Source organism: Vairimorpha necatrix, chromosome 5 (genome assembly GCF_036630325.1).
Source record: "Vairimorpha necatrix chromosome 5, complete sequence".
Classification (NCBI taxonomy): Eukaryota; Fungi; Microsporidia; family Nosematidae; genus Vairimorpha; species Vairimorpha necatrix.
This window is the reverse complement of record NC_088820.1, coordinates 1,123,491-1,148,353: the sequence shown is the minus strand read 5'-3', so window position 1 is coordinate 1,148,353 and position 24,863 is coordinate 1,123,491. Positions and strand designations below refer to the sequence as shown.

Sequence of the window (24,863 nt, the reverse complement as noted above, 5' to 3'; positions counted from 1 at the left end):
ACTAAAAATATTTATTTTAACTTTTTTTTATGACACAATTCTGTTCATTTTATAAAAGATTTGTTTTTTAATAAAAAATTAAAATTAATTTTTGATTAAAAACGGTAATGTTGTTTTTTTCTCCTTTACTTACAATATCTGTTTATTTTTCTTTATAAATAAAAATATTATAAGATACCCCTAATGAATAAAGATTTGAAAATATTGATTAATTTTCTAAATGATTACAAAATTTATAAAAGTTTTGTATTTGTAGTTTTAGCTTTAGTTACAATGTTCGCTTATGTTGAAGTGACTGCTTTTTTTGATGAAATTGAATTATTGAAAAATATTGGAAATTTCTCAAAAAAAGATGAATGTGTCAAACTTCTTATGACTAAATCAGCTAAGATTTTAGGTGTCTACATTGTTGTGTACTTGTTGCCAATAATTTCTGATTATTTTTTGACTAAATGTTACAGGATTTGTATATGTTTTTACATTTTAAAAGCTTTAAATCTTAATCAAGCGACTTATTATAAAATTGGTCCATCAAGTATTAGAAGTATTATAGACAGAAAAGTTTTTCATTATGTTCATGGTTTTCATCTTTTATTATTTTCTTTTTCTTATAATTTATCATTTGCTATTTCAGTTATCGTTATGATGTATATTTATTTTAATATATATCTTACACTTTATTCTTTGAGTGCTTTAGTAACAGTAGTAAGTTTAACAGTCCCGATAACTAAGTTCAGGAATGTTATTAGAAATAAATATACAGAGAAATATGACAAAGTCATTAAAAATTTGTATAGAATTATTTATAATTATGATATTATTAAGGCTACTAATAATGAAAGCAAAGAAATAGAAATTTTCGATACACAACTCAGAAATATAAGATATTATGGTATTTTTTCCGCGTTTTTGTCTTCATTTGGTGGTTTTATTAATAGAAGTGTCGTGATAATACCTAATGGGTTTATTTTTTATTTAATGTTAAAAAAGAATGCTTATCTCGATATAAAAAACGCAGCAGAGTTTATTTTGTTTAACAAGCTGTTCTGTGAGTTAAAATCTAAATTTAATCATTTGAAAACCCACTACACTATGCTTTCCCAATATTACACAGATATTAGAAATAATGACTGGGACGAAATACGTTATGATATTGAAAATATGGAAATGTATTTTGAATACAAACATACTGATAATAGAGACATAGAAGTTAAAAATATAGAACAAACAGTTGAAATAAAAGATCAGAAACCCGTATTAATAAAAAATATTTCAAGTAGAGACATTAAAGATTTCGATATTATAAAAAAAACAATAATAGAGACACAGAAAGTGAAAATAAATGGAGATGGAAGAGAGAAATTTGTATTAAATGAACACATCAAATTTCAAGATTTTGTTTTGTGTATTGAAGATAGAATTTTAACTAATCCGGCAAATTTTACAATAAAAAAAGGTGAAAAAGTAGGATTAGTTGGCAAAAATGGAGTAGGTAAATCTACCTTAGTAAATGTTTTCTTAAGGTACAGGGATTATAAAGGCTCTTTGTTTATTGATAATCAAGAAATGAGAAATATTTATAAAATTGATCAAAGAGATAAAATCTCTTTTGTTCCACAAATACCTGGAATTTTAAGTGGTACGATAACAGACAATTTATTGTACAACAGTCAGAATCTGAGTGAGACTGACATTTTGAAGCTTTGTACTTTGTACGATATGAATTTTAAAGATTTAAATCGGGATGTAGGCGACAATGGAAAATTTTTAAGTGGTGGAGAAAAACAAAGAATGTCTTTTTTAAGAGGTGTTATCAAAAATGGAGATATTTTCATTTTAGATGAGCCAACTGCCAACATGGATCCCAAGTCTGAGTTAAATCTCATTGATAAGATGCATACTTATTTATCAGATAAGACAGTTATAGCGATAATTCATAAACATGTTCTTTTAGAGAAATTTGATAAGATTTTAGGAATTTATAATAATGAAATTATGGTTTATGATAGTTATAAAGAATTCCTTAAGGAGTCGCACTTATATTAAATTAATTTTATTTCAAGTTAAGTCTTTACAATTATTTAATATTTCTGTGAAATTTTTGATTTTATTTCTCAATTATAATAATTTCAAATTATTATTTTAATACATTTGTACATTATAATGTTGCCAATATATTCAAAGTAATAGATTTATTTGGCGCGTAGTTTTGAATAACCACTCGTTTTTCAAACATGTTCTCTTTGATTTGTCACTTTCGAAACATTTTTGAAACATGTTTCATTTTTTCATATTTAAATTTTTTCTTTATTTTTTTTAATTATCATGTCTTTAGTTCTTATCTTCAATCTAGTCAGTTGTTATGTATTCGAACCCAGACACGCTTTAATGATAACCACTAAGACATCTTCAACTCCTTACTCATACAATAGCAATTTAGGACACATGAGACCTTATGCCGAGCCTTTGTTTGTACAGAGAATTCACAGGGAAGTGCAACCTTTTGCAGTTGAAGATGACGAAGTACAAAAAAATGATTTAGATAATAGCAAGTTTAAGAGAAGATTTAGCGAGATATTTTTCAGTCACTCTATGGTTAGATTGGCGATGTTTAGTGTGGCGTGTTGTTTGTTCTTTTTTATTGGATATCAAACAAGAAAAAGTCAAGAGAGCAATTCTTATGTCAGACTTCCTACGACTAATTGAAATAAATTATTAACTTTTAAATTGTTTATTGATGTTTTAATGTGTTTACAATTTGTTTATAAATTTATAAACATATAATAATGTTCTATATGTTCAGCTATATATTGGTTAAGACACATTAAAAAATCAAAAAAGATATATACAAAATTCTACATTTTAGTGTGACTAGCATCGGCTTCTACATTTTTAGTGTGATTGGATCTACTTAATTCATATTTTAAAAATGGTCATTTTAAAATATCAATAAATGTTTGGTATTTCCAATGCAAATTTATTTACAGTATTATTTTGTAAAGATGTTTTTTAAAAACGAGTCATATGTCATTAAATTATTATTGTTATAATTTTTTTTACTTTAGTATCTCATATAACCTTAAAATTAATACTAAAAAATAATAAACTTATACATTTTTTACCCATATAAATTAGTTTTATTTATATTGTTCTTCGTTCTCATTGAGTTTTTTACTCTCTTCTTTTGTTAAAAATCTTCCTGTCGGCGCTCTTTTCCTCTGCATGGCATGTCGATGCCTGCTCTCATGTAAGTAATTATTCTTATGCTCGGCCATGAGAGTGTCCAAATATTCTCTACGCGCTTTCCTCTTTTGTATACAGCCAAGTTGTTTTATATTTACATATATTGGCTGGTCTCCCTGTTCGTTATAATATTCATATGAGTATGTAGACATGGGTGGGATGTCATTGTTGTAGTTATTTGGGGTTATATGAGGCATAGATGGAATATTTAGTTTGGTGTTAGTATTTATTTCTTCATCAGATGTTTCACTGTCTAGTTTCATGATTGATGAGGAGAGAAAATTTAATAAAAAAAGATGTAACAAAAAGCCACTAGTAAAAAAAAAGAACAAATAAGAAAAATAAAAAATATATTATTTTATATTTGTTAAAAATATATTATTTTGTATTTGTTAAATATTTATTGTGTTGTCTTTGTTTGTTTTTTACCCAGAAATGCAGAGAAGATCTCGTAGACAAAGTTCAAATATCTTCCACATGTTAGGTAAAAATCAAATTGTAGAATTAAGAGAGACATTCACCATTCTTGACGAGAACAGCGATGGCTCAATAACAAGGGAAGATTTAGATTCCTTTACTAATTCAATAGGCTCGCCCTTCTCAGAGAAGGAAATGGACGAGATGATGTCTGAGATGGGCGAAGGCTTCTCTTTTATGACTTTTATTACGATGGTCGGGGAAAGGCTTAGCGCGACAAACACTGAGTCTGAGATTTACAGGGCAGTGAGTGAATTCCAAGATGAGGACGAATTGAGAGAGTGGCTTACCAAAGGAGAAGATGCACTTTCTAATGAAGACGTGGATTTACTTTTTAAAGGGTGCCGGGAAGACGGGCGACTTAATTTTAAGAATTTGACTAAGAAAATGAAATATGGAGAAATAATAAGCGAATAAACAAAATTAAAAGAAATTTGCTAATATTTATTTTTATAAATTTAACATATGACATATTTTCTAGAAATTATGTTATTTTATTTATATTCTGGAATACATAAATCTTCCTCTCGTGCTCATACAAATCTTCATCGATCTTTTTGATCAATTTATGTAAATTCCCTTTTATCTCTAATAAATACATTACTACTTCTTTCTTCTTATCCCCGATTTCCATCTCTTCTTTCTCTATCTCCGTATTGATCTTGTTAATATCATTCATGAGATTACAATTATTCTTCCTTGCTCTACATTTATTGTAGACACTGTGCACTAGTCTCCTGTACACTACAAGAGAACTCTGTAACTTGCTTCTTATCCTCTCGGACTTGAGCTTCAACTCGTCTATCCTGCTCTGTAAGAAGGAATAAGACATATTTAGATTGCTCAGCGTATCTAACTGATTTTTTCTTCTCAATTCTATCTCCTTGCCTTTCAATAAGACAGGCATTAGTGTATTGTCCTTTTTAAGAGCATTAAACCAGAGTTTTTCAGGGAAATCTACAGGCCTGAGAAAGGGAGAAGAGACTTTATTGTAGAAAACAAATCTAAATTTGTAATTAGGGGACTCGGGATTGTAAGCCATCTCAAGATTATTAATCATCAAGAGTAACTCATTTTCCTTATTCATGGGTAAAGAAAAAAAAAGCAGCATAAATCAAAAGCAGAAACGAAGAGCTAAAACGAATATTCTTATGAGGAAGACTGGAAAGGCAAAACTAAGAAGAATATATTTGAACACACAGTAAAGATAAAATAAGAGCTCCAGTCCAGTGGTCGAAGGCGATGCGATCATTGAGCAAGACTGTGTTCGATTCTCGAAAGCGCCAGGATGTTTCTATTTCTATGGTGCAGTTGAACAACTCAGATGATGAAAAAGTCTACGATAATCATTAAGTTGATTCAATGAAACTTGTGTACGTCCAGCCACTGGGGGATTTGCATCTACCAGTGAAGCAACGCCACTTAAGGCCAAAAAACTGTATCATCCTTGTGGTGACTTAATTATACATAAAAGTATCTGCTGGGTATGGCCTAAGTTGGGCCACATTGCTGGTGCACTCCAGAGTGGGATCCTAGAGTTAACTGAGAGACTAAACAAAATATGGCAATGTGAAGGGGTTGACTCTATCTTACAAGATTCTGTAACAGGTAGCCGGTATCAGCCGAGAATGGTTGTCAACGTAGTCCAACAAAAATGCCGGGTTGCTTTTGTGGCGGTATAAGAAGCGTGCGTGATACAGATCGATGTCGGGACCTTTCATTAAGTACGACGATGTATATTTTCGAGTTATAGAAAACTATGACCGTTAAGTATATTTACCATGATATTACTCTGGACGCGATTTGAGTTTTAGGTTGAACAATATTTTCTTGAACTCAAGTCTAATGTATACAGTGAAGTTTGCTGCTTCGGCAAATTACACGGATTTTTTTGTATGTAGGAATCTAATAGTAACAATTAGATAAGAATCACAATCAAATTCCCGTGCTTGTATTTAAGGGTTCCCTTTACCTCATACTTGCAAAGAATTAAAATGGGAGCTCTTTTTGGGTATTTTTTTCTATTATATCAAAAAAAAACGACAAATGTGCTAGAACCACTTTAAAATTCTATAAATTTTAAGTATAATTGTTAATGAAATGTATTATTGGCTTATTCTTCCATAAGATGGGGTTAAAATATTATAAAAATATAAAGAAATATCCAAGCATTATAAATGCTCGGTTTAAGCGTAAGTAACTACGACAATAATAATTTTATACATAACTTTTTATTTATTGTATATACCATCATGTTAATTTTGACCTTATGCAATAAAAAAACATGTTCTTTGCATAAATAAATTAATTATTTTATTATTTCTATCTAAATACTTTAAATGCTCATATTAAAATCTTCATAATTAGTATATTACAAAATTAAAAATTTATTTTATTTTAATATATATACCTCATATTTCGTCATTAGTTAATTTATGATATTTTAAGCTATTCTGTATCTAAATATGTTTATAATTTTTTCATATACTATTTTATTTATTTCAATACGTTTCAATATGAGGAATTGTGTGTTTTCACCATAAAACACAGTATATATATATTCATAATACTTTCTTATTAAAATATAAAATTTTTTATACCTCTTTCATACAATTTTTTTCTGTATAAAACTACTAATTTATAATGTAAAACAAATATAAGCTGAAGTAATTTACACATTTTAACAAGACAAATCTCATTTCGAATTTGAGTGTTTAATTTAAAATATTAATCATTAAAATTACATTTAGATTAATTTACCTATACATTATATATATACTTCTTGCTTTATTTGTTATAAATTTGAAAGTAATATCTAATAAAATATGTACTTCTGGTTTTATTTTTTAATTACACCACAATACGGATATGTCCCGAAATAAGATTTATTTATTAAATAGATATCTCACTTACATATAAAAATGAGATTTTTACCTAATTTGAACTATAATTATCAGAATATTGATTGTTATAAAAAATAATCTGAAAACTAATAAAAAAATTCGCAAGCACAAAAAACTGTTATATTATCATAACTAATACCATCATTGTTATTACCTTCGTTATTATTAATATATATATTGTACTAAATGTTTGTTGTATCATCACTATTAATATTATTCTTATGATTTATATGAATGATTTTATTTTGTATTTAGCGCATTTATGATTTTTCCAAAATATCGCTCAAATTTATTTACTTGCCCAAAGAATTTTTTTAAGATTCTTAAATTTTAACTGTCTTGTAAACAAATACTCTTTTAAAAAACTAACATATTTAGCATTGATTTTAAATATTCGTAATCTATTATAAATGAGAAATTTTTTCTTTTGTACAGTCTTTCTAATATTTATCTAGTTTTATTTTAAATAAATAGCTGATAATTTTAGTTTTAAAATTTTTCATCCTTTTAATATGTTTATTTTATTTTATCTTCTGTTTACTACAGTAAAATTTATTTGTTAAAATATAAATGATTTTTAGAGAAAAAATTCACAATAATTCTTTTCTATCAATGTCTGTACGCACAAAATGGATACAGAAATAAGAAGGGGTTAAAGAACATGGATTCGTGATATTATTCTAATGTGTTCATAACATAACGTAAAAGTCAGAAAAATAAATAATTGGGCTAAAGTGAGCTTTAGGTAACAAAAATCGATATAGGGTTATTTGTTTTTTTTGCCCCTTTTTTCAAAAATGGAGGAAAGAAAATTTGAAGAAAGTAACAAAAATAAAGATTAGAACAATAAATTTAATAATGCATCAAAAACAGAATTAGTTGAATTTCTTGAAGCATGTATCTAAATAAATAAAGTTTAGCACTATTTGCCGACCTATTTCTATTAGGTATAGAATTTTTGAGGGAACGCCAATTACCTTCTATGGTATTGGTATGAACCCCAGTACTAGGATCTCGAAAGTCTAATGAGTGGTTGACCATGTGGTGTTCATTGAATATTGTATCAAAGAATGGTAAGCCCTTCACATATCACTATATATAGTACTTTTCGTACTTACAAATTTCAAAGAAAGAGCTGTTAACGTTTCTTTATCTCTTTTTTTAATATATATAAGTATAATTTTGCGTTCTGGAGAACGCTCTATCATACCAAAACACCAAAACCCCTTTACTAATTTACCTCTAAGATATTTGTTTTTTCCAATTATAGTTTCATCTATTTCTACTATAACTTCTTCTCCGCCTATCTTGTTCAAAGATGATAAATATTTATCAAAAATGTTTATTTCTTTTAATTTTGTTAAATGAAGGATATAGAACGCTTAGAACAACCTAAATATTGACAAATATTCTTACGAGGATAGCCAAGAATCCACAAATTAAGTACCTGTAAAATTGTAATATGATCGAGTCTACTGTTTTCAGAGAAAGTGTCTTTCCATAAAGATACTGTCTTCTTACAGTCCTTCCAAGTACATTTAATGAGGTAATCCCGTTTACATAACCAAACTCATCCTAACATAACACACAGTACATATTGGTTGTTTTTATTAAACAAATTATTATATATAATTTCGATTTCTTCTCTTGTCAGAATTCGTTCCTCCATTTTTGAAAAGAGGGGCAAAAAACCCCTATATCGATTTTCGTTACCTAAAGCTCACTTTAGCCAATAATTGTACTAAACAATTTTTAATCGTGTTTTGCAAACATTGGTGTAAGTCGTGAGTAATAATGTTTTATAACCCCCGATTTGTAACTCGCTTTGTATAATATCACTATATAAAATAGTTAGGTATATTTAACTTATATATATTCTGATCTAAAGGCAGCGCGACTATTATATACAAGTCTTAATTTATTTATACAAGCAAAAATCAAAAAAACATTTTATATGCTAAATTTGATAGAAATAATACACTTATATATATATATATCTTTACCGATCTACGCATGTCGGTTTACCTATGTCCCATGTTGCATCTTGGTAGTTATGAAGGGAAACTCAACAAAATGAGACAGATTATCTTAAACTTTTAGTTTTCTAATGGTTTTCTATTGTTATTGAGTAAAGTTTTCACAAGCATCTCATCTGGATGGCGACATTAAAAAATCTTTACTATTTTTTTTCTTCGACAAACGCAGTTGTTTGGATTGCTTGTTTAGTATTGCGATATTCTAAGATTTTTATTCAAAAATTAAATCTAATATGAAGAATGGATATACATTTTGCATAATTATTGTTATATAATGTAATAAATTGATATAACGATTAATTTTAAATTCCATTAATTTATTGATTTTTTTTTCAAACTTGAGAATAGGGAGGCGGCAAAAAAAAATTACGAAAAAAAACAGCGCAAAATCGTTTAATCAGACAGCACAATATATACAATGGGAAAATAGTATAACTTAAGAAAATGAATAAAAGTTAAATGTGTAAAAAACCTTTAAGTCAACGAAGAATGTGGCACTCATGACAAAGTAACAATTGTAGGTACTGTAAATCGACAAAACAACTCTAAACACTTGCAAAAATTATCATATAATTTATATTGAAAACTTGACAGATTTATAAATTTACAATGATTAGAAAACCATTGAAGCATTCGTAAATGCAATTCAACAACTTAAAAAAGAAAATACTTTGTAGATTCTAGCAGATGTTTCGAAAAGTCCAGTAAAGATATTATAATAACTTTGTTATGAAAATTTCAGTATATATGCGGATGACCTTATCAAACAAACATAGCTCATCACATTATTTGTTTGCTATTCTTAACAAATAATTCATATCCATGTAATGATACAATATACTCCTTTCTAAGAATGGTCTTTCTAAAACTTCTTGTAGTTTGTTTGTTTACAAACAATCAAACAAACATGTAAAGTATAAATAGCGAAACCCCCACAAGGGCATGGTGAGCCGATAACCGTAAATTCGCCTGTAGGCGAATTTACGGTTTTTCGCCAAAAATTAAAATTTGCTCGTTTTTCGCCAAAAAAAAATACAAAAAAAAATTTATTGGTATTAAGAAAGAAATAAAAGATTTGAAAAGCTTTATTATAATTTTAATTAAAATTTATTGGTTATAAAAAAAGCATTTATAATAAAAATAGGTTTATTGAATTAACTTATTCGCATTTGAAATTCACGTGTTGCAGTAAAGCATTCATGTACTCTTCACGAGAATAATGTTTATAATTTTTAACGATTATTCTAATTTTTTCCTCCGCTTTTTGGGTTTTTTTAGCTTCAAATAATCCTTTTTTATAACGTTTTAGATTATATATATCCATTTCTTCACAATCGAGTATTCTTGAAAGAAAAAAAGCGATATTTGGATTTCTTGTCTCCATCCTCTTGTTTATGGTTCTATTCCAGCTTTCTGCATTGTTAGAAGTCCGAGGAATTTCATTTTTTACCCTATCAAATACATTCCAAAAATTTATATTGGCGACAGCTCTCCCACCATTATCTTCTCTTGTTACATGGGAAACTAAATAATTATTTTCAAAGTATAACTGAAAGTTAGCTGTGGTTGTAATTGAATTATCTTGTATAAATTTCTTAATATCATTATAAAAAACCGGAACATCTCGTATTGGCACAAAAGCTAATCGAAGAATCTTTTTGAATACTAGATTATAGTTAGAATCGTTTTTAAACTTTTCTATGTTCCCCATTGCCCCGACTCTTTTATAGGCTGCCTGCCCAAGATGAAACAAGCATCCATTACAGTTTGCTCCAGGGAAAGATATTCGTAATGCATTGACCAATCCTCTCTCAAAATCAGTCACAAAGTTCTTAACATTCATAATAACTAATTCCTTGCATTTATCGAAGGCTCTAGAATATGACCTTTCACTTTTTCCCTTGAGTAGAATATAAATGTATGGAAAACTTTTGCCAAATATATGTCCATGAAAGACGACAATTTGGTAAAATCCTTGAGGAGAAGATTTAAACGTTCCATCGACAACGAACGTATCTATTTTTTCAATCATACTTTTTTTGAATTCTGAAAAAAATATTATAAATCTATTATTATCCTGCATACCACTATCAAATCTAAGAAAACGATTTTTTTTAGAATCTACTTGCAAGACTTCGGGTATATCCATAATGCAACCAGTTATAAATCCGAGTCTTGAATTTCTTGTTCGTTTGATTGTATCTCTTAAATATTCTATGGAAGGCATTTTAGTAATATCTAAGCTGGTTGACAATGCTGGTAGTTGTTTTTTTATTATTTCTATTGAGTTTTCATTACTTGTAGCAACTTGTTCTTTTATTTTTTTGATAGTTCTTTTAAACATGCATTTCTCAGGTACTGGTTCATGTGAATGAATAACTTTTTTAACGATTTCGTTTTGTTCATTCATTGTAATGGCTCCTCTACAAGACCTATTACTGCACCTCCATCGCCTAGTTCCGTCCTTATTGTAGTCTAAAGTGTATATCTGATCTTCATAGATAAGATTTTGCCCTCCACGTTGACCTTTAAAAATTTCAAAGTTGTCGTTCATTTTTTTAAGGGTAGATTTTCGGCGAAAAAAAAGGAAAATTTTTATGGGCAAAATTTTTGGCGAAAACAACCATTTTTGAACTTTTGGCGAAAAACCGTAAATTCGCCTGTAGGCGAATTTACGGGTACCCATTTTGATTTATGTTCTTTCATTTTAAAAAAAAACTTTATTACAGAGGACATGAAGAAAAATTTGTTAGTATTTATAATCAAAATAAAACATTTAGCTAATACATGATGTTTAAAATCTAAAATATCGTTTTTTTAATGAAAATAACAAAAATACAAGAATTTTTTAAAAAATTATCAAATATTTTAATATTAGAATTTAATGGGTCGGGTTATAATGACTTGGAGCTAGGATCCAAGGCCCCCCCCCCCTCCAAGGGTGTACACTTTAGTTTTTCGAACCCCAAAAACGAAGTGCGAAATAAAGGAGGAACAGGAAGGGGACAAAAATTACTAAGCACTTTTTACATTAAAAATAACAAATAAATATATGCTTAGATACGAAAATTAATTTTAAATTTAATTATAAAAATCATTTAAAGTATTATATCTTTTTTGCCCTTCTTATTTTTTCAAGTTTTTTTAATTTTTGGTTTATTATAAAAAGAGATTTTCTTCAAAAATCTACTTTATAATTGTTGAGAATATAGATTTAATAAATTTAACCCTTAAATTACAATTGTCTTTAACATGGTGGAGAATAAAATTATTGAACCCAAACAAAAAACAAAAGAAGAGGTCGTAAGTTCCGTCGAAGCATGAGACGTAAAAAATGCAGTCTAGGTTAGAATGGGGATGGTTGGTTGTCTAACAGAAGAGAAGGTGATGGCTTGCATCAGTCGAGGGACCCGGATAGGTGAAGACGTAAAGTAGCTATAAAGAGCTATGGAGAAACAGTATTGACTGTAATAAGATCTACATAAGAGTTGTCGAGATTGAGTGTAGTGTTAATTCCACTATTCACATTTAAGCTATCGTGGCAAGATAGCTGAATCAATAGTGTTCAAAAATCCAGAGAGATTTAAAAAGAGAAGAAAATCGAAAAGAAACTGTGTTATAGTCGAAGAATGAGATAGACGGAAAAAATTCGATTTCATTGATGGGAAGACATGTGTAAAGAATAATCACATGCCCATAGACTTTATGGCACTACTAGGAAAATCGACCCCCTCTACTTAAAACAGTATAAAAAAATATCACTTCTATAAAATCAAAAAATCTCTCGATTTTTTACTCTATTGTCTATTTTTTTTTTCTAAAGGGTCGATTTTCCAAGCTATGGTATTTTTTATTTTTTTTTCCATTTTCTTACCCATTATGCTAGTAGAAGGAATTTTAGAAAAGGTAGGAGAACTTGATCCTTAGAATCCTATATTCCAAGATAATGACACGGCAATTACACTTTTGTTAGAAGTGGGTGTAATAAAACCTGTTATGCCATGTGTATCTAATACTTGTATAAGAAACATGAAAATAATTAAAACAGCTTCCTCTATTGATGGGAAAGGGTACAAATGCCCAAGTAAAAAATGTAAAAGAAAGTGCTCCTTAAAAAAAGCACCAAATTTTTTAAATCGAATATAGAATAAAAGAAGATTCTAAGGGGCTTGTATTGTTGGGTCTTTTCATACACCAATTATCAGGCTATTAATTTTTGTCAGATAGCCGAGTCCACATACATTGAATTTAAAAATGTATTAATGAATATTATAAGTGAGACTTCCTTAGAATTGAAAAGATAGGTGGAGAAAATACACACATTCAAATTGATGAAACGGCCATATGCAATGGTCTAGTGATTGATAATCCATCGTCTATACAAGACGATACTCAAAGTATACAATGGATACTTGGAGGAGTTATAGAAGGTGAAGGAACGAATTTTTTTGTTTCATTAATTCCTAATAAAAAACATGAAACTCTATTAGAAGAGTTTAAAAAATATATACTTCCAGGAACTATTATTGTTACTGATGGATATCCATCATATCCTAAAGCTGTGGCTAATTTTGGATCAGTGCATGAAATAGTAAATCATAGTAAGGGATTTGTTAATGGAGAGGGTGGTCATCCAAACCAGATTGAAAATTTCTGGTCCCACTTAAAACACGATTATAGAAAAAGAAGTGGGTTAAACCATAATCGTATCTCAAAATTTTTAGAAGAACTTTCTTGGCGTAAAAGACATTGCCAATATAAAAAAAAATATTCAATTCCTCATGCTTTTGCTTTACTTCTAGAAAAATGTTTGGTTTTTCAATAAATATTTATTTTTTTGGGGGGTCGATTTTCCTAGTAGGGCCAACTTTATGTATTAAAACAGGGAAAGAAAGTACCTAGAAGACCAATATTAGAAGGGATTGTATGACGCGGTAGAGTAAAGCGCAGCCCATGGTCAGTTAATATAAAAATGCACTTTTATTTTGAGAGACCAGTAGTAGACGTAGGAAGTAGTAAAGTTTTTTTATCGCCCAATTCTAAATTTAGCGCGGGGATGTTGAGAATATAGATTTAATAAATTTAATCCTTAACTTACAATTGTCTTTAACAATAATAAACCAACAATTAAATTATAAATATTATTTATATAAGAAAATTTAAATAAATGTTCAACGATCTATACAGATTGTTAAATCAAAAAATTTAATTTAAATATGTTAAGTTATTTAGAATTATATAGTTTTATGGTTATAATCTTTTTTTAAATTAAATTTCGTACGCAAATGTATATTTATTTGGTATTTTTTATGTTTAAAGATGCAACTAATTTAGATGCTAATGATTGCTTCTCCTTTATTTTGCACTTTGTTTTGGGGTTCGAAAAAATAAAGTGAACACCCTAAGAGGGGGCGTTTTGGTCCCCAATTCTAAAAAATCAGAAGGGTAAAAAATGCTTATGAATCTAAATGAATATACAAACTTGTATTAAAATATAATTGTGTACATAAAAATATATTTATTTGTTATTTTTAATGTCATAAGTGCTTAGTAATTTTTGTCCCCTTCCTGCTCCTCCTTTATTTTACACTTCGTTTTTATGGTTTTAAAAAATAAAGTGTACACCCTCGGAGGGGGGGTCTATTAGCACCTTTAGCCAATGACTTAAGGACGAACATTTCAAGTTGGATTCAAATAAATCAGATCTTCACATGTTCTAACTATCTTTTTATTTGGTTCTTGTTTCAAATTTTATTAGCATTTTCCTCAACATGCACTTCTTCAAAAGCAGTTGTCTACGCAGCCAAGCAGGGGTTGTGTCTTTATTTATTCTTCTTCTGTCGCATATTACTGATTCCATCCTCGCCTTCGATGATATTATTATATTTTATTTATAGTTTGAAATATACAAATCTTCCTCTCGTGTTCATACAAATATTCATTTATCTTACAGATCAATTTAAGCAAATTTCCTATTATTTCTAATTAAATACTTTATTCTTCTTTCTCTATCTCCGTATTGATCTTGTCAATATCATTCATATGACTACAATTATTCCTTCTTAAGCCTACATTTATTGTAGACAAGTATCCTGTACGCTACAAGAGAATTTTGTAACTTGCTTCTTATCCTCTCGGACTTGAGCTTTAACTCATCTATCCTGCTTTGTAAGAAGGAATAAGACATATTTAGATTACTCAGTGTATCTAACTGATTCTTTCTTCTCAATTCTATCTCCTTCCCTTTCAATAAGACAGGCATTAATGTATTGTCCTTTTTCAGAGCATTAAACCAGAGATCATCAGGGAAATCTACAGGCTTGAGAAAGGGAGAAGAGACTTTATTATAAAAAACAAATTTAAATTTGTAATTAGGGGACTCGGGATTGTAAGCCATCTCAAGATTACTAAACATGAAGAGCAAATCATTTTCTTTATTAATGGGTAAAGAAAAAAAATCAGCATAAATCAAAAGCAGAAACGAAGAGCTAAAACGAATATTCTTATGAAGAAGACTGGAAAGGCAAAACTAAGATGTATCTAGAAAAAAAAAGAAAGACAAGCTTATTACTAAAAGCCAGTGTATAAGTAAGAAAAAAAAAAAGAACGAAATTGAGGAAAAAAAAGAGAAGTTTAGTCCCCCGAGAAAGACATTTAAACTCCAAAAATGAAGTGCAAAAAAGGAGAGCAAGGAAGGAGGCAACAATTACTAAGCATTATTACGTAGGAAAAATATAAAAATATAGCACAAAATTGGACTTGAACACAAGGTCACGTCTTTAAAAAAAACAACAAAGAATGTAGGCAGCAGAAGTCCAGACTTTCACATTCTTATTTCTAAATATCTAAACGCTCTTTATGTAGCAAAGTTAGAGTCTTTTAAACTTCATAAGCCCTACTATTTGTGTGACTACATAAATCTAAATGTTTTGTGCACAACAATATTAAAAACGTCTCAAATTGTCGCATCTTTTTTTGATTGGTATTGGGCCCATTTAAAAAAACAAAAACCAAACTACATAATAAATATTTTGATAATATTTTATTGATCTCCTTTATCACTTATTTATTGTTTTATTTTTTTGTTGTCCCTAATGTTTTTTAATAAAATCGAGAAACTTATCAATCCAAAAATTGAATACTGCACTTTCATTCTCCAAGACACAAACCCAAATCTCCAAAAAGAGACCCTTCTCAATCTTTATTATCTTTCTCAACACTACAAATGTAATAAAATCCAAAAAAACGAAAAAAAAGAAAAAACAGATTATAAAAAACCAAAACTCACTTATAAAAGACATGCACTACATTTACTAAAAATTTCTCTCTTAGACAATACCCCTTATAAACTTCCTATACCTTCAGAAACAGGTTTCTACAATTTACAAAATTTTATTTTTTTACTCGCTTTATTAAAAAAAAGACCGGAAATCGTCTACGAATTCCTAAAAAAAGGATTTCCTAGTAATATAAACGACTCGACATTTGCTAGTGATCTGTCGCCGACTTATTTCCAACTAAGTTGTGTACTAAGTGACGAGATATGGCGACTTATGATGGATTTCAATCCATCATACAGTCTCAGCTACAACGGATTGACACCACAAATGCTTTGTATTTCTAAAAATCTTTTTTTATACGACAAACAAGAATGGTCTTTTCTTACTACAACACAATATAAATTGTTAAATCAATTTAATTTAGTAAAAATAATCAATAATGAAGAAAATCCTATATTTTTATTAGACCTCTATTGTATGGAAAATAATACAGAAATGGTCAAGAAACTTCTTCAAGAAGACAAAGGTTTAATAAATTATTCTAAGTGCTGTTTTGTAGTAAATTCCACATTCGAAGTTATGGAAGTACTAGCAGTTTTTTCTATAGATATCATACAGAAATTCTGTAAAATGTCGCCATTACACGTTTCTGCCTATCTTGACGATATAAATCATGCTGTAACATCTATAATGGTAAAAATAGATTGTAATTTACAAGACGAAAATGGAGACACGCCTTTGCACATAGCAGCACGGTGTAAGAGTTACAAAGTATTAGAAATATTAATTAGATCCAAAGGCGACGTCAATATAAAAAATAAACAAGGGAAAACTCCCAAAGATTTGTATGATGAGAATGAGTGGAAAATGGTACCACCGAATTATAAAGAGAATGACGTGTTAGTAAATCTAGCAGATATGGATTATAATAATCCAGAATTTAAGTGTTCATCGGTGTCTATGAGACATATAATGAATATTAAAAATTATAAAGAACCTTCAAGATTTACAATAACTTCACTTGTAACTTTTTATAGTAGAGAAAAAGAAGCAAAAAAAATGATTTATAGATTAAGGACAACTTCGGAATATAAATATAGGAAGTTTAGAGATTTAGAAATATTATTTAATGAGCATTTATATAAAAGATAAAAAAATAAAAATTTTATTTTAAAAATTTTTATATCAGTTTTGTATTAAATAAACTAATTTTTATTGAATTTTTTTTTATATATGTTTTGTATTAAATAAACTAATTTTTATTGAATTTTTTTTTATATATGTTTTAATATTATTTTGTATTAGGTAAACTAGTATTTATGTATGCAATTTTTTTTATATTAGTTTTGTATAAGTTTGTATTAAATAAACAAATATCCCCTTTAATATTTTTTTCAAATTAATTTAATATTACACATTTCCAATTTTCTTTTCTATTGAAATATCAATCATATTCCCCAAGTAGCTTTAACATGTATTCTATTCCTTTATCAATCTTCTGATATTCCTCTTCTTCTTCTTTTGTTACACTATACTCAGTCCCCAATCCTTTATACGCTATCTCATCAATAGTCTCATTTATTACAACATCTCCTTCCCCGTGCAATTTCAAGAAATGACTAGTCAAAAGTCGGTCATCATTAAACAATAAAATTTTTATTTGTATCGTAAACTCGCCCCACCCATGTTCAACATGTTCAAAAGGGTATTCTTTAATCACTGTGTTGGGCGTGAATGTATCGTGCAGTTTGTACTGTACATTTTTTATAATGTTTTTGGGCGCTTTTACGTAGACCATCCATTCATGTGTGATGTCTGAATTCGGGATTTTCTTTTTTGTGGCTTTTGTGCCAATAACAATTTTACAAGACGCGTATCCATCCATTAGAAGGGGAAGGAAAAACTAAAAAAACATTAATATTTCTATATTGTCTAAAATTGGGGGCATTTTATAGTAAGAAAAATCTTAATAAATTTATATTAATAACGGTATATGAAAAATCTTAAAATTAATAACGAACAAAATATAAAAATTCCAAAAATTGCACAAATTTATAATATATTTATTTTTCAACCCATGTTCGGCAAGTTCGAGATTATAAAAAAGTGTTCTACTACAAATGCCCGTGTCTCATCTCTTCAATTATCAAATTCTTCACTCTCCCTTCCCATTTTCATGCCCGTCGGAACATACGGCGCAATGAAAGCAGTCACAGTTGACAATATAAAAGAAAACATGATTTTATCCAACACTTATCATCTCAGAAATCTGGGAAAAAATATTAAAAATTTTATGAAGTATAAACAGAATATGCTCACTGATAGTGGCGGCTTCCAGATTGGCAGTTTGCCGGATGTTGTAGTAGAAGAAGAAGGTGTAAAATTTTTTGATAAGATGTTTACGCCTGAAGAAAGTATGGATATACAAATTACATTAGGTGCAGATATTATAATGCAATTAGATGAGGTAGTTAATCCTAATGATGATATAGAAAAGATAGAAGTTGCAAGTAAAAGATCGATAAGATGGCTTGATAGATGTATTAAACAAGTATATTACAATAAATTAGATGAAGAAGAAAACATTAATAAAGACAATAATAAATTAGATGTCAAAGACAATAATAAATTAGATGTCAAAGACAGAAATAAATTAGATGTTAAAGACAATAACATTTCTAATGATAAGAATACAGTAGATTTAAAAGATAACATAGAAAATAATACCAAGAGATTAAAAAGAGATAATGATCTAATTATTAAATTAGATAAATCTAGTAAGCAGATTTTGTTTCCTATAGTCACTGGCGGACTCTCAGAAGAATTAAGACAATACAGTATTGACGAAATACTCAAAAGAAAGCCCAAAGGTTTAGCCATAGGCGGGTTGAGTGGCGGCGAAGAAAAGAGTGAATTTGCTCGTACTGTTTTATACTGCACTAATAATCTCCCTGACAATATTCCGAGATACATCATGGGCGTCGGCTACCCCGAGGACATTGTAGTGTGTGTCTCCTTAGGCACAGACATGTCAGACTGCGTGTACCCGACAAGGACGGCGCGATTCGGCAGACTGTTCAGCGATAAAGGAGATATATTAATCAATAATAAATTACAATATGAAATTAATAAGAATGAAGAGTGTGGATGTTCTACGTGTACAAATTATTCGTATGCTTATTTAAGCCTAATAAAAGGTACTACAAATTTCTGTATGTTGGCTACTGAGCACAATTTATATTACATGAGAAATCTGACCAAGAGAATTAGAGAGGCCATTTTGGAAGATAAATATCCCGAATTTATAAAGGAATATATGAATAAAAAATACAAAGTTATACCTGAGTGGATTGTAGAAATCATGAAGAAGTTTAATATAAAATTATAATAAAAATTTATTTACAACTTAGAAATTTAGCTAGTAAATTCTATGCTAATAATGTTAAATACAATATAAATCATTACATATAAAAACAGAATACAATTGCATTTATCATATAATTATAAAATACATATAAAAATACATCAATTTTTATTTATTTAACAACAATAAAATATTCCACAACATTTACTTGTCCCATAATCCTTAGGCTCTATGGCCGCTTCACATGCCGTGTCAAATACCCTCCGTACATTTTTGAAGTCTACAGATGATGTCTCAATATAATCATAACACCCCAGTCTCGCGGCCGAATGATTAGACACACTCGCGTCTACTACTCGACTATCTCTCAAGTCGGCCTTAGTAGCGCACAAGATTATTGGGACATCATATCGCCTCAATTTGTCTACAAACTTGACTGCATTATTAAATGTGTCAGTGTCGTCTACAGAGAAACAGACGATAAAGACGTCTGTCTGCTGATGAGACAGAGTGTTGGTCTTGCTCCATTCACTGACCCCTGCTGTGTCGTGGATGCTTAACATATAATATTCTTCTTTGTACTGGATTCTTGTCCCGAAGTTGTCGAAGATTGTGCTGACATATCCACTTGGCGTCTCATTGCTCAAATATGTCCGAATAAGCCAAGTCTTCCCTACAGAATTGTCCCCTACAAAGACCAGCTTGATAGTCCTCATAAAATAAGAAGCCCAAGATATTTAATCAGAAAAAAAAGAAATAATATCTTATTGGACACTTGGGATTTGTAGGGACCAGTCAAATTTATAAATCAACTTAACATTTACGCCTTCATAAATAAAAGTGCCAATTATAAATTTCTATATATTTGTCTTTAAAATTTTATGTATGTATTTCTATTGTGTCTTATTTAAATTTTAAGCTATCTTATTATATTTGTTACCGACATAAATCTTGTCTTGCTACTCTTTTATGCACATCTTACAATATTTCTAGCCGACATGATCTTATTGTTCTTATGCTATGTTTCTTATTATAAATAAAACCTTTATGTTTATTAGAATATTCCATCTATAATGAATATTAACTTATCTTGTATAATTATATTATTCTGTACATTTTAAATAATTTTTATCATTCTGAGGTTTCTTTGGAAGCTCTCTTAAATATTTTCAAAGTGTCAAATGTCAGGAAATGATGACATCATAACTCCAAAGCCCAGAGGATAAAATAAACTCAGTCTGGAACATAAAGAGGCTCTATATGAATAGTGCCTCTTTATATCATCATTAAAGTCTTAATGATTCATTATTAAATACATTTCATAATGAATCATAATTCAATTTATAGACCACCAACTGTCTCTTAATTAAGAATAAATATTCATTTATTCTAAAAGAACATTCTTTGGAATTAAGTCATAATTATATTTCTCTTAGTAAATTTCTCTATATTTAAATCATAAATAAATTCTTCAATTTAATAAATCAAAATAAAATAATTCAATATTTTGATCATAAATGCGTAAACTAGAAATTTCATCGTACTTTACTTCTAGTCACTTTATACTTAATTATGATTCGGTCATCAAATTACTTCATGATCAAATCATAGAGATAATGATATTTGACATGAAATTTGTAAAATATAAAATATTTCTCATTGTTTATGCAGAATGTCGTCATATTTATATTTTTAAATTTCAATTTGTTTGTTAACCAACAAAGTAAAATGCATAAACAAAAAAATCAAAAATTGCATAAAAAATAAACATCATAAAAATTGAATTTAAATATAATTTTAATAATAATAATGTATAATCTTAATGATTATTATTTGTCTTAGTTGAAATTCTTGATTTTTAAATTATAAATGTCTAAATTTTTGTCTTTTAAATTCTTGTTTAATGTTTTTTTTTATTTTTTTTTGTGTCAACATTACAAATCTATAAAAATGGACCAATAGACCGGTCTATTCCAAATCCAAAATATTAAATAAAAAATGATGTAAGCCATATGAAAGAGCACCAAAACACCAATAAAAAGTTTAACGCCCCAGACCAATACGATAACAATTATTATTACCAAGAACGCATAGAACCAGGATATGGTAGGTATCCAATACCCAATGAATATATGCACCCGGTTAGAATGAATGAGTATCTTGACGAAGAACAATTAAAAATAATATGGAAAAAAGAAAAAAACAGATTAGCAGCAAAAAAGAGCAGAGAGAAGAAATTAGGCCACATAAAAGATTTAGAAAAAAAAGAGTACAGAATGGGCTTAGAGATAAATGATCTAAAAGAGGCTATTGAAGATTATGATAGAGTTTTAAAAAATATATTTGATTATATAAGACATTGTATAGGAAGAAAAGATAAGAAACAAGAAAATCTTGTTTATTTATTTGATTGTTTATGCAGATTAAAAAAACAAAATGGAGAACAAAGTTCATTTCTTAAAGATATAAATTATATGTTTGAGAATAAGCTGAGTGTTAAGAATGAAGATATAGAAAATTTGACTGATAATCTGAGAGATTCATTAAATGAGATATTTGAGAGAAGATAATAAACAATAATAGAAATATTAACAATATCTTACTAATAAAATATTAACTAAAAATTATATTTTACACAAATATTTATTTTATGCAAATTTTAAGTTTATGCGTCATATTTTTGTAGATAAATTATCTACAAAATGTCAAACATCTCAAAAAACAAATCAACCATAAAAAAATTTACAAAAATCAACCGCAAAAATTTTTATCAAAAAACAAATCAAAAATTTAGAAAAGGAGGATTTGACATATTTTAGTAAAGTAATCTACTTAGTTAATGTTTAAAGAAACATTAAAAAAACTAACTATATAAATATGTATCAAAAATGCATAAATGAAATTTAAGCTAAAATTAACTAAAAAACTTTTATTGTTATTGAAGAAAAGCACCCAGCAAATAAAAACTTTAACAGCCGATAACTTGTGGTACACACCAGCATACCTTATTAAGCTAAAATTCAGCCATTAAAATTTGAAAGACTTATGTCATAGACAAATCAAAAATTTACTAAAATGTCGAATGAAATTTAAGTCAAAATTAGCCAATAAATTTGACCTGCAATTTCATCCTATAAAAACTTGGAAAATGAAATCTTGAATTTTATTTTTAGACATAAAATTTTTGTCAATGAACAAATTAAAATTCTAAACCAAAAATAAACCACAAAATTCTACTAAACAACCAATCAAATACTATTCTTGACAGTAAAAAACTTTTTAATCTTTTAATTGGCTATTAAAAATATTTAAGCTCGTCTTATCTTACAATTAATGAGTATGTCTTATAGTCAACAAGAAAACAATGACTGCAAATGTTGCACATGTGAACCATGTCCCACATCCCTGAAATCTTGTAATACATGCACTGACACATGTTTTAAAGAATTCCAAATGCTACCAAAAGGATTCAAGAAAGAAGATCTGAAACTTGAAGTGGGCAAAAATAGTTACAAAGTTCATGGATACTCAAGTATGACTTGTGAGACCGGGGAAAAGTGCAGCTTCAGGGTTGAGCATGAAAGACAATTTACGAAGAATGTTAAAGATGTGGAGCTTAAAGAAGAGAAAGGACATCCTTACGTAGAAGGGAAATTTCAATAAATCATTATGATTTTATTAATATATCTTATCTATGACGTGGCATTATACCAACTTTTTCATTTATATTGTAAGCCCGGGACTATTATTATAAATAAACTAAATTAAGACTTCGTCATAATGACAGCCTATAAAAAAGTTCCTATAGCATATTTTGACTATGTAATTTTGTACTGGGAGGTCGCCCAAAACAAGGCGGTTAAAGAGGCATTGACCTCTAATTTAAACATAAAAGCGGGCTAATTTTCACTTTATCCCCCCCCCTTACCAATATAAATTAAGAATTTTTTATTTTTAGCCCTGTTTTTTAAAAGTCGAAGCGTCCAGAGCGGAAAGGAACAGAGAAAAATTTACATAAGTAAAAAAAAGGTCTTAGAAATATCTAATTTAAACATAGTTTATGAAAAATATATTATTTAAACCAATTTAATAATGTTTTCTAAAAAACTATGAGTTAAATAGAAGTCTAAATTTGTAAAAATATGTTTTAACCTATTGCTTTCTTTTGTCATGCAATTAATTTTTGCCATTGATAAACTTGTTTATACTTCATTTTATGTTGTTTAAAACAGATTCTAGGTTTGGTTATTCTTAGTTTGGTAGTATATTTATTAGTCTTGTTTTTTAGGTTTTTATTGGTTTTTTCTAGACAAACAAAGTAAAAATAATGTTATATTTATGCTCTTTTAAGATCTATTGAATCGTATAGAATGTCAATTTATTAATATATGTTATATTTTAGCTCCAAAAGTAAAATATTACATGTTTGAAAATTCTTTAATTCTTGAAAAATATTCATTTACAACAGCAAATAAACCTTATAAATATTGTTTATACAGAGATTTCGTTGTTATACATTGCAATGTACAATAAAGATAAATCTTGATCAATAATTGGAAGAAGGAAATTTTTAAAAAATTGAAAAAAAACGAAAAAACAATTGTTTTATTTTTGGTAAATATGCTATTTTTTTACAACTTTATTTTTTTGACTTTTGCTCCTTCACATTTTTTCCGCTTCGAATTTCGAAAAAAAGGGATATTTTTTAAAAATTCTTAATTTATATTGGTAAGGGGGGGGGGATAAAGTGAAAATGCTCCTAAAAGCGCACAGAAAAAAATCGACCCTTTTAAATTTTAGAGTAAAATTTGCCTTTGAGTCCATTTAGAATTCCGTGTTAATGATTTTATGGTAATTAAATCGGGATTATAGGCTGCTCACGAATTAAACCTACATTTTAAAAAACATCTTTTCACAGACATAGGCACTTTATGCTTTCTATTTGTGTTTAGATAATATTCAGTCAGTACTTGCCTAATATCTTCAAATATTTGTTTGTCGCGTTCTAAAGCGACTGTTACAACAATATACATTTATTAAGCTTTAAATTCTTCATGTATCCCGCCAGATATCTTCTTAGTCGGTATTCTGATTTTTTATTTAGGTTTTTCTTATTTTTGGCTTTTTTTGTTATTTTAATACCCCCAAAAATGTGCACCGAATTATTTCAAGAAAATTCCTTGTCTAAATCTGAGATATTACTTAGAATGGACGAAGTCCGCCTTGGACTTCTTAATAACACTAATAAACACGATGATCTTAGAGATCTTAAGAATTTTATTATAATTGTAAAGGATTATGAATGTTTTGATAAATTTGTGGAATTATATCTTAACTTTAAAGAAAACAAAGAATTCCTCAAGATTTTGCTGGAATGTAAAGAAGTTTATTTTGAGAGGTTCTTCAAATATTTGCAAGATTTAGACATAAATAAGAATGAATGGGACTTATTTAAATGAAATATAAATAATAGACTAATAACTAGATAAATTCATTATAAAATAGATAAATCATAAACATGTATTATAAACTAGATTAGTATAAATTATATTAGATCAAA

The 24,863-nt window shown here is 28.3% G+C and overlaps 14 protein-coding genes across 14 annotated transcripts; 8 read left to right on the top strand and 6 right to left on the bottom strand.

The window, feature by feature from the left end:
• Positions 1–183: 183 nt before the first annotated feature.
• Positions 184–2,046, top strand: VNE69_05243 (ABC transporter (ATM1-type); the record flags this gene model as incomplete). The annotated part of the gene is made up of 1 exon (XM_065473727.1): positions 184–2,046. The coding sequence occupies one exon, from the start codon at positions 184–186 to the stop codon at positions 2,044–2,046; it is 1,863 nt and encodes a 620-aa protein (XP_065329799.1).
• Positions 2,047–2,325: 279 nt separating this feature from the next.
• Positions 2,326–2,706, top strand: VNE69_05242 (putative SP-containing membrane protein; the record flags this gene model as incomplete). Its single annotated transcript, XM_065473726.1, has 1 exon — positions 2,326–2,706. The coding sequence occupies one exon, from the start codon at positions 2,326–2,328 to the stop codon at positions 2,704–2,706; it is 381 nt and encodes a 126-aa protein (XP_065329798.1).
• A 431-nt stretch (positions 2,707–3,137) lies between these two features.
• On the bottom strand, positions 3,138–3,506 carry VNE69_05241 (nuclear transcription factor Y subunit (nfya-1); the record flags this gene model as incomplete). Its single annotated transcript, XM_065473725.1, has 1 exon — positions 3,138–3,506. One exon carries the CDS (start codon positions 3,504–3,506, stop codon positions 3,138–3,140), a length of 369 nt encoding a protein of 122 aa, XP_065329797.1.
• A 172-nt stretch (positions 3,507–3,678) lies between these two features.
• VNE69_05240 (calmodulin) lies at positions 3,679–4,137 on the top strand (the record flags this gene model as incomplete). Its single annotated transcript, XM_065473724.1, has 1 exon — positions 3,679–4,137. One exon carries the CDS (start codon positions 3,679–3,681, stop codon positions 4,135–4,137), a length of 459 nt encoding a protein of 152 aa, XP_065329796.1.
• Positions 4,138–4,204: 67 nt separating this feature from the next.
• Positions 4,205–4,807, bottom strand: VNE69_05239 (nucleoporin NUP57; the record flags this gene model as incomplete). Its single annotated transcript, XM_065473723.1, has 1 exon — positions 4,205–4,807. One exon carries the CDS (start codon positions 4,805–4,807, stop codon positions 4,205–4,207), a length of 603 nt encoding a protein of 200 aa, XP_065329795.1.
• A 5,011-nt stretch (positions 4,808–9,818) lies between these two features.
• Positions 9,819–11,213, bottom strand: VNE69_05238 (MULE domain-containing protein; the record flags this gene model as incomplete). Its single annotated transcript, XM_065473722.1, has 1 exon — positions 9,819–11,213. One exon carries the CDS (start codon positions 11,211–11,213, stop codon positions 9,819–9,821), a length of 1,395 nt encoding a protein of 464 aa, XP_065329794.1.
• A 3,326-nt stretch (positions 11,214–14,539) lies between these two features.
• Positions 14,540–15,074, bottom strand: VNE69_05237 (nup54 domain-containing protein; the record flags this gene model as incomplete). The annotated part of the gene is made up of 2 exons (XM_065473721.1): positions 14,540–14,605; positions 14,763–15,074. 2 exons carry the CDS (start codon positions 15,072–15,074, stop codon positions 14,540–14,542), a joined length of 378 nt encoding a protein of 125 aa, XP_065329793.1.
• Positions 15,075–15,753: 679 nt separating this feature from the next.
• On the top strand, positions 15,754–17,091 carry VNE69_05236 (ankyrin repeat protein; the record flags this gene model as incomplete). The annotated part of the gene is made up of 1 exon (XM_065473720.1): positions 15,754–17,091. One exon carries the CDS (start codon positions 15,754–15,756, stop codon positions 17,089–17,091), a length of 1,338 nt encoding a protein of 445 aa, XP_065329792.1.
• A 292-nt stretch (positions 17,092–17,383) lies between these two features.
• Positions 17,384–17,824, bottom strand: VNE69_05235 (YEATS domain-containing protein; the record flags this gene model as incomplete). Its single annotated transcript, XM_065473719.1, has 1 exon — positions 17,384–17,824. One exon carries the CDS (start codon positions 17,822–17,824, stop codon positions 17,384–17,386), a length of 441 nt encoding a protein of 146 aa, XP_065329791.1.
• Positions 17,825–18,016: 192 nt separating this feature from the next.
• Positions 18,017–19,327, top strand: VNE69_05234 (queuine tRNA-ribosyltransferase catalytic subunit 1 (QTRT1); the record flags this gene model as incomplete). Its single annotated transcript, XM_065473718.1, has 1 exon — positions 18,017–19,327. The coding sequence occupies one exon, from the start codon at positions 18,017–18,019 to the stop codon at positions 19,325–19,327; it is 1,311 nt and encodes a 436-aa protein (XP_065329790.1).
• A 152-nt stretch (positions 19,328–19,479) lies between these two features.
• VNE69_05233 (Rho-related GTP-binding protein) lies at positions 19,480–20,019 on the bottom strand (the record flags this gene model as incomplete). The annotated part of the gene is made up of 1 exon (XM_065473717.1): positions 19,480–20,019. The coding sequence occupies one exon, from the start codon at positions 20,017–20,019 to the stop codon at positions 19,480–19,482; it is 540 nt and encodes a 179-aa protein (XP_065329789.1).
• Positions 20,020–21,315: 1,296 nt separating this feature from the next.
• VNE69_05232 (uncharacterized protein) lies at positions 21,316–21,873 on the top strand (the record flags this gene model as incomplete). Its single annotated transcript, XM_065473716.1, has 1 exon — positions 21,316–21,873. The coding sequence occupies one exon, from the start codon at positions 21,316–21,318 to the stop codon at positions 21,871–21,873; it is 558 nt and encodes a 185-aa protein (XP_065329788.1).
• A 769-nt stretch (positions 21,874–22,642) lies between these two features.
• VNE69_05231 (spore wall protein 8-like protein) lies at positions 22,643–22,966 on the top strand (the record flags this gene model as incomplete). The annotated part of the gene is made up of 1 exon (XM_065473715.1): positions 22,643–22,966. One exon carries the CDS (start codon positions 22,643–22,645, stop codon positions 22,964–22,966), a length of 324 nt encoding a protein of 107 aa, XP_065329787.1.
• Positions 22,967–24,453: 1,487 nt separating this feature from the next.
• VNE69_05230 (uncharacterized protein) lies at positions 24,454–24,762 on the top strand (the record flags this gene model as incomplete). Its single annotated transcript, XM_065473714.1, has 1 exon — positions 24,454–24,762. One exon carries the CDS (start codon positions 24,454–24,456, stop codon positions 24,760–24,762), a length of 309 nt encoding a protein of 102 aa, XP_065329786.1.
• Positions 24,763–24,863: the final 101 nt, after the last annotated feature.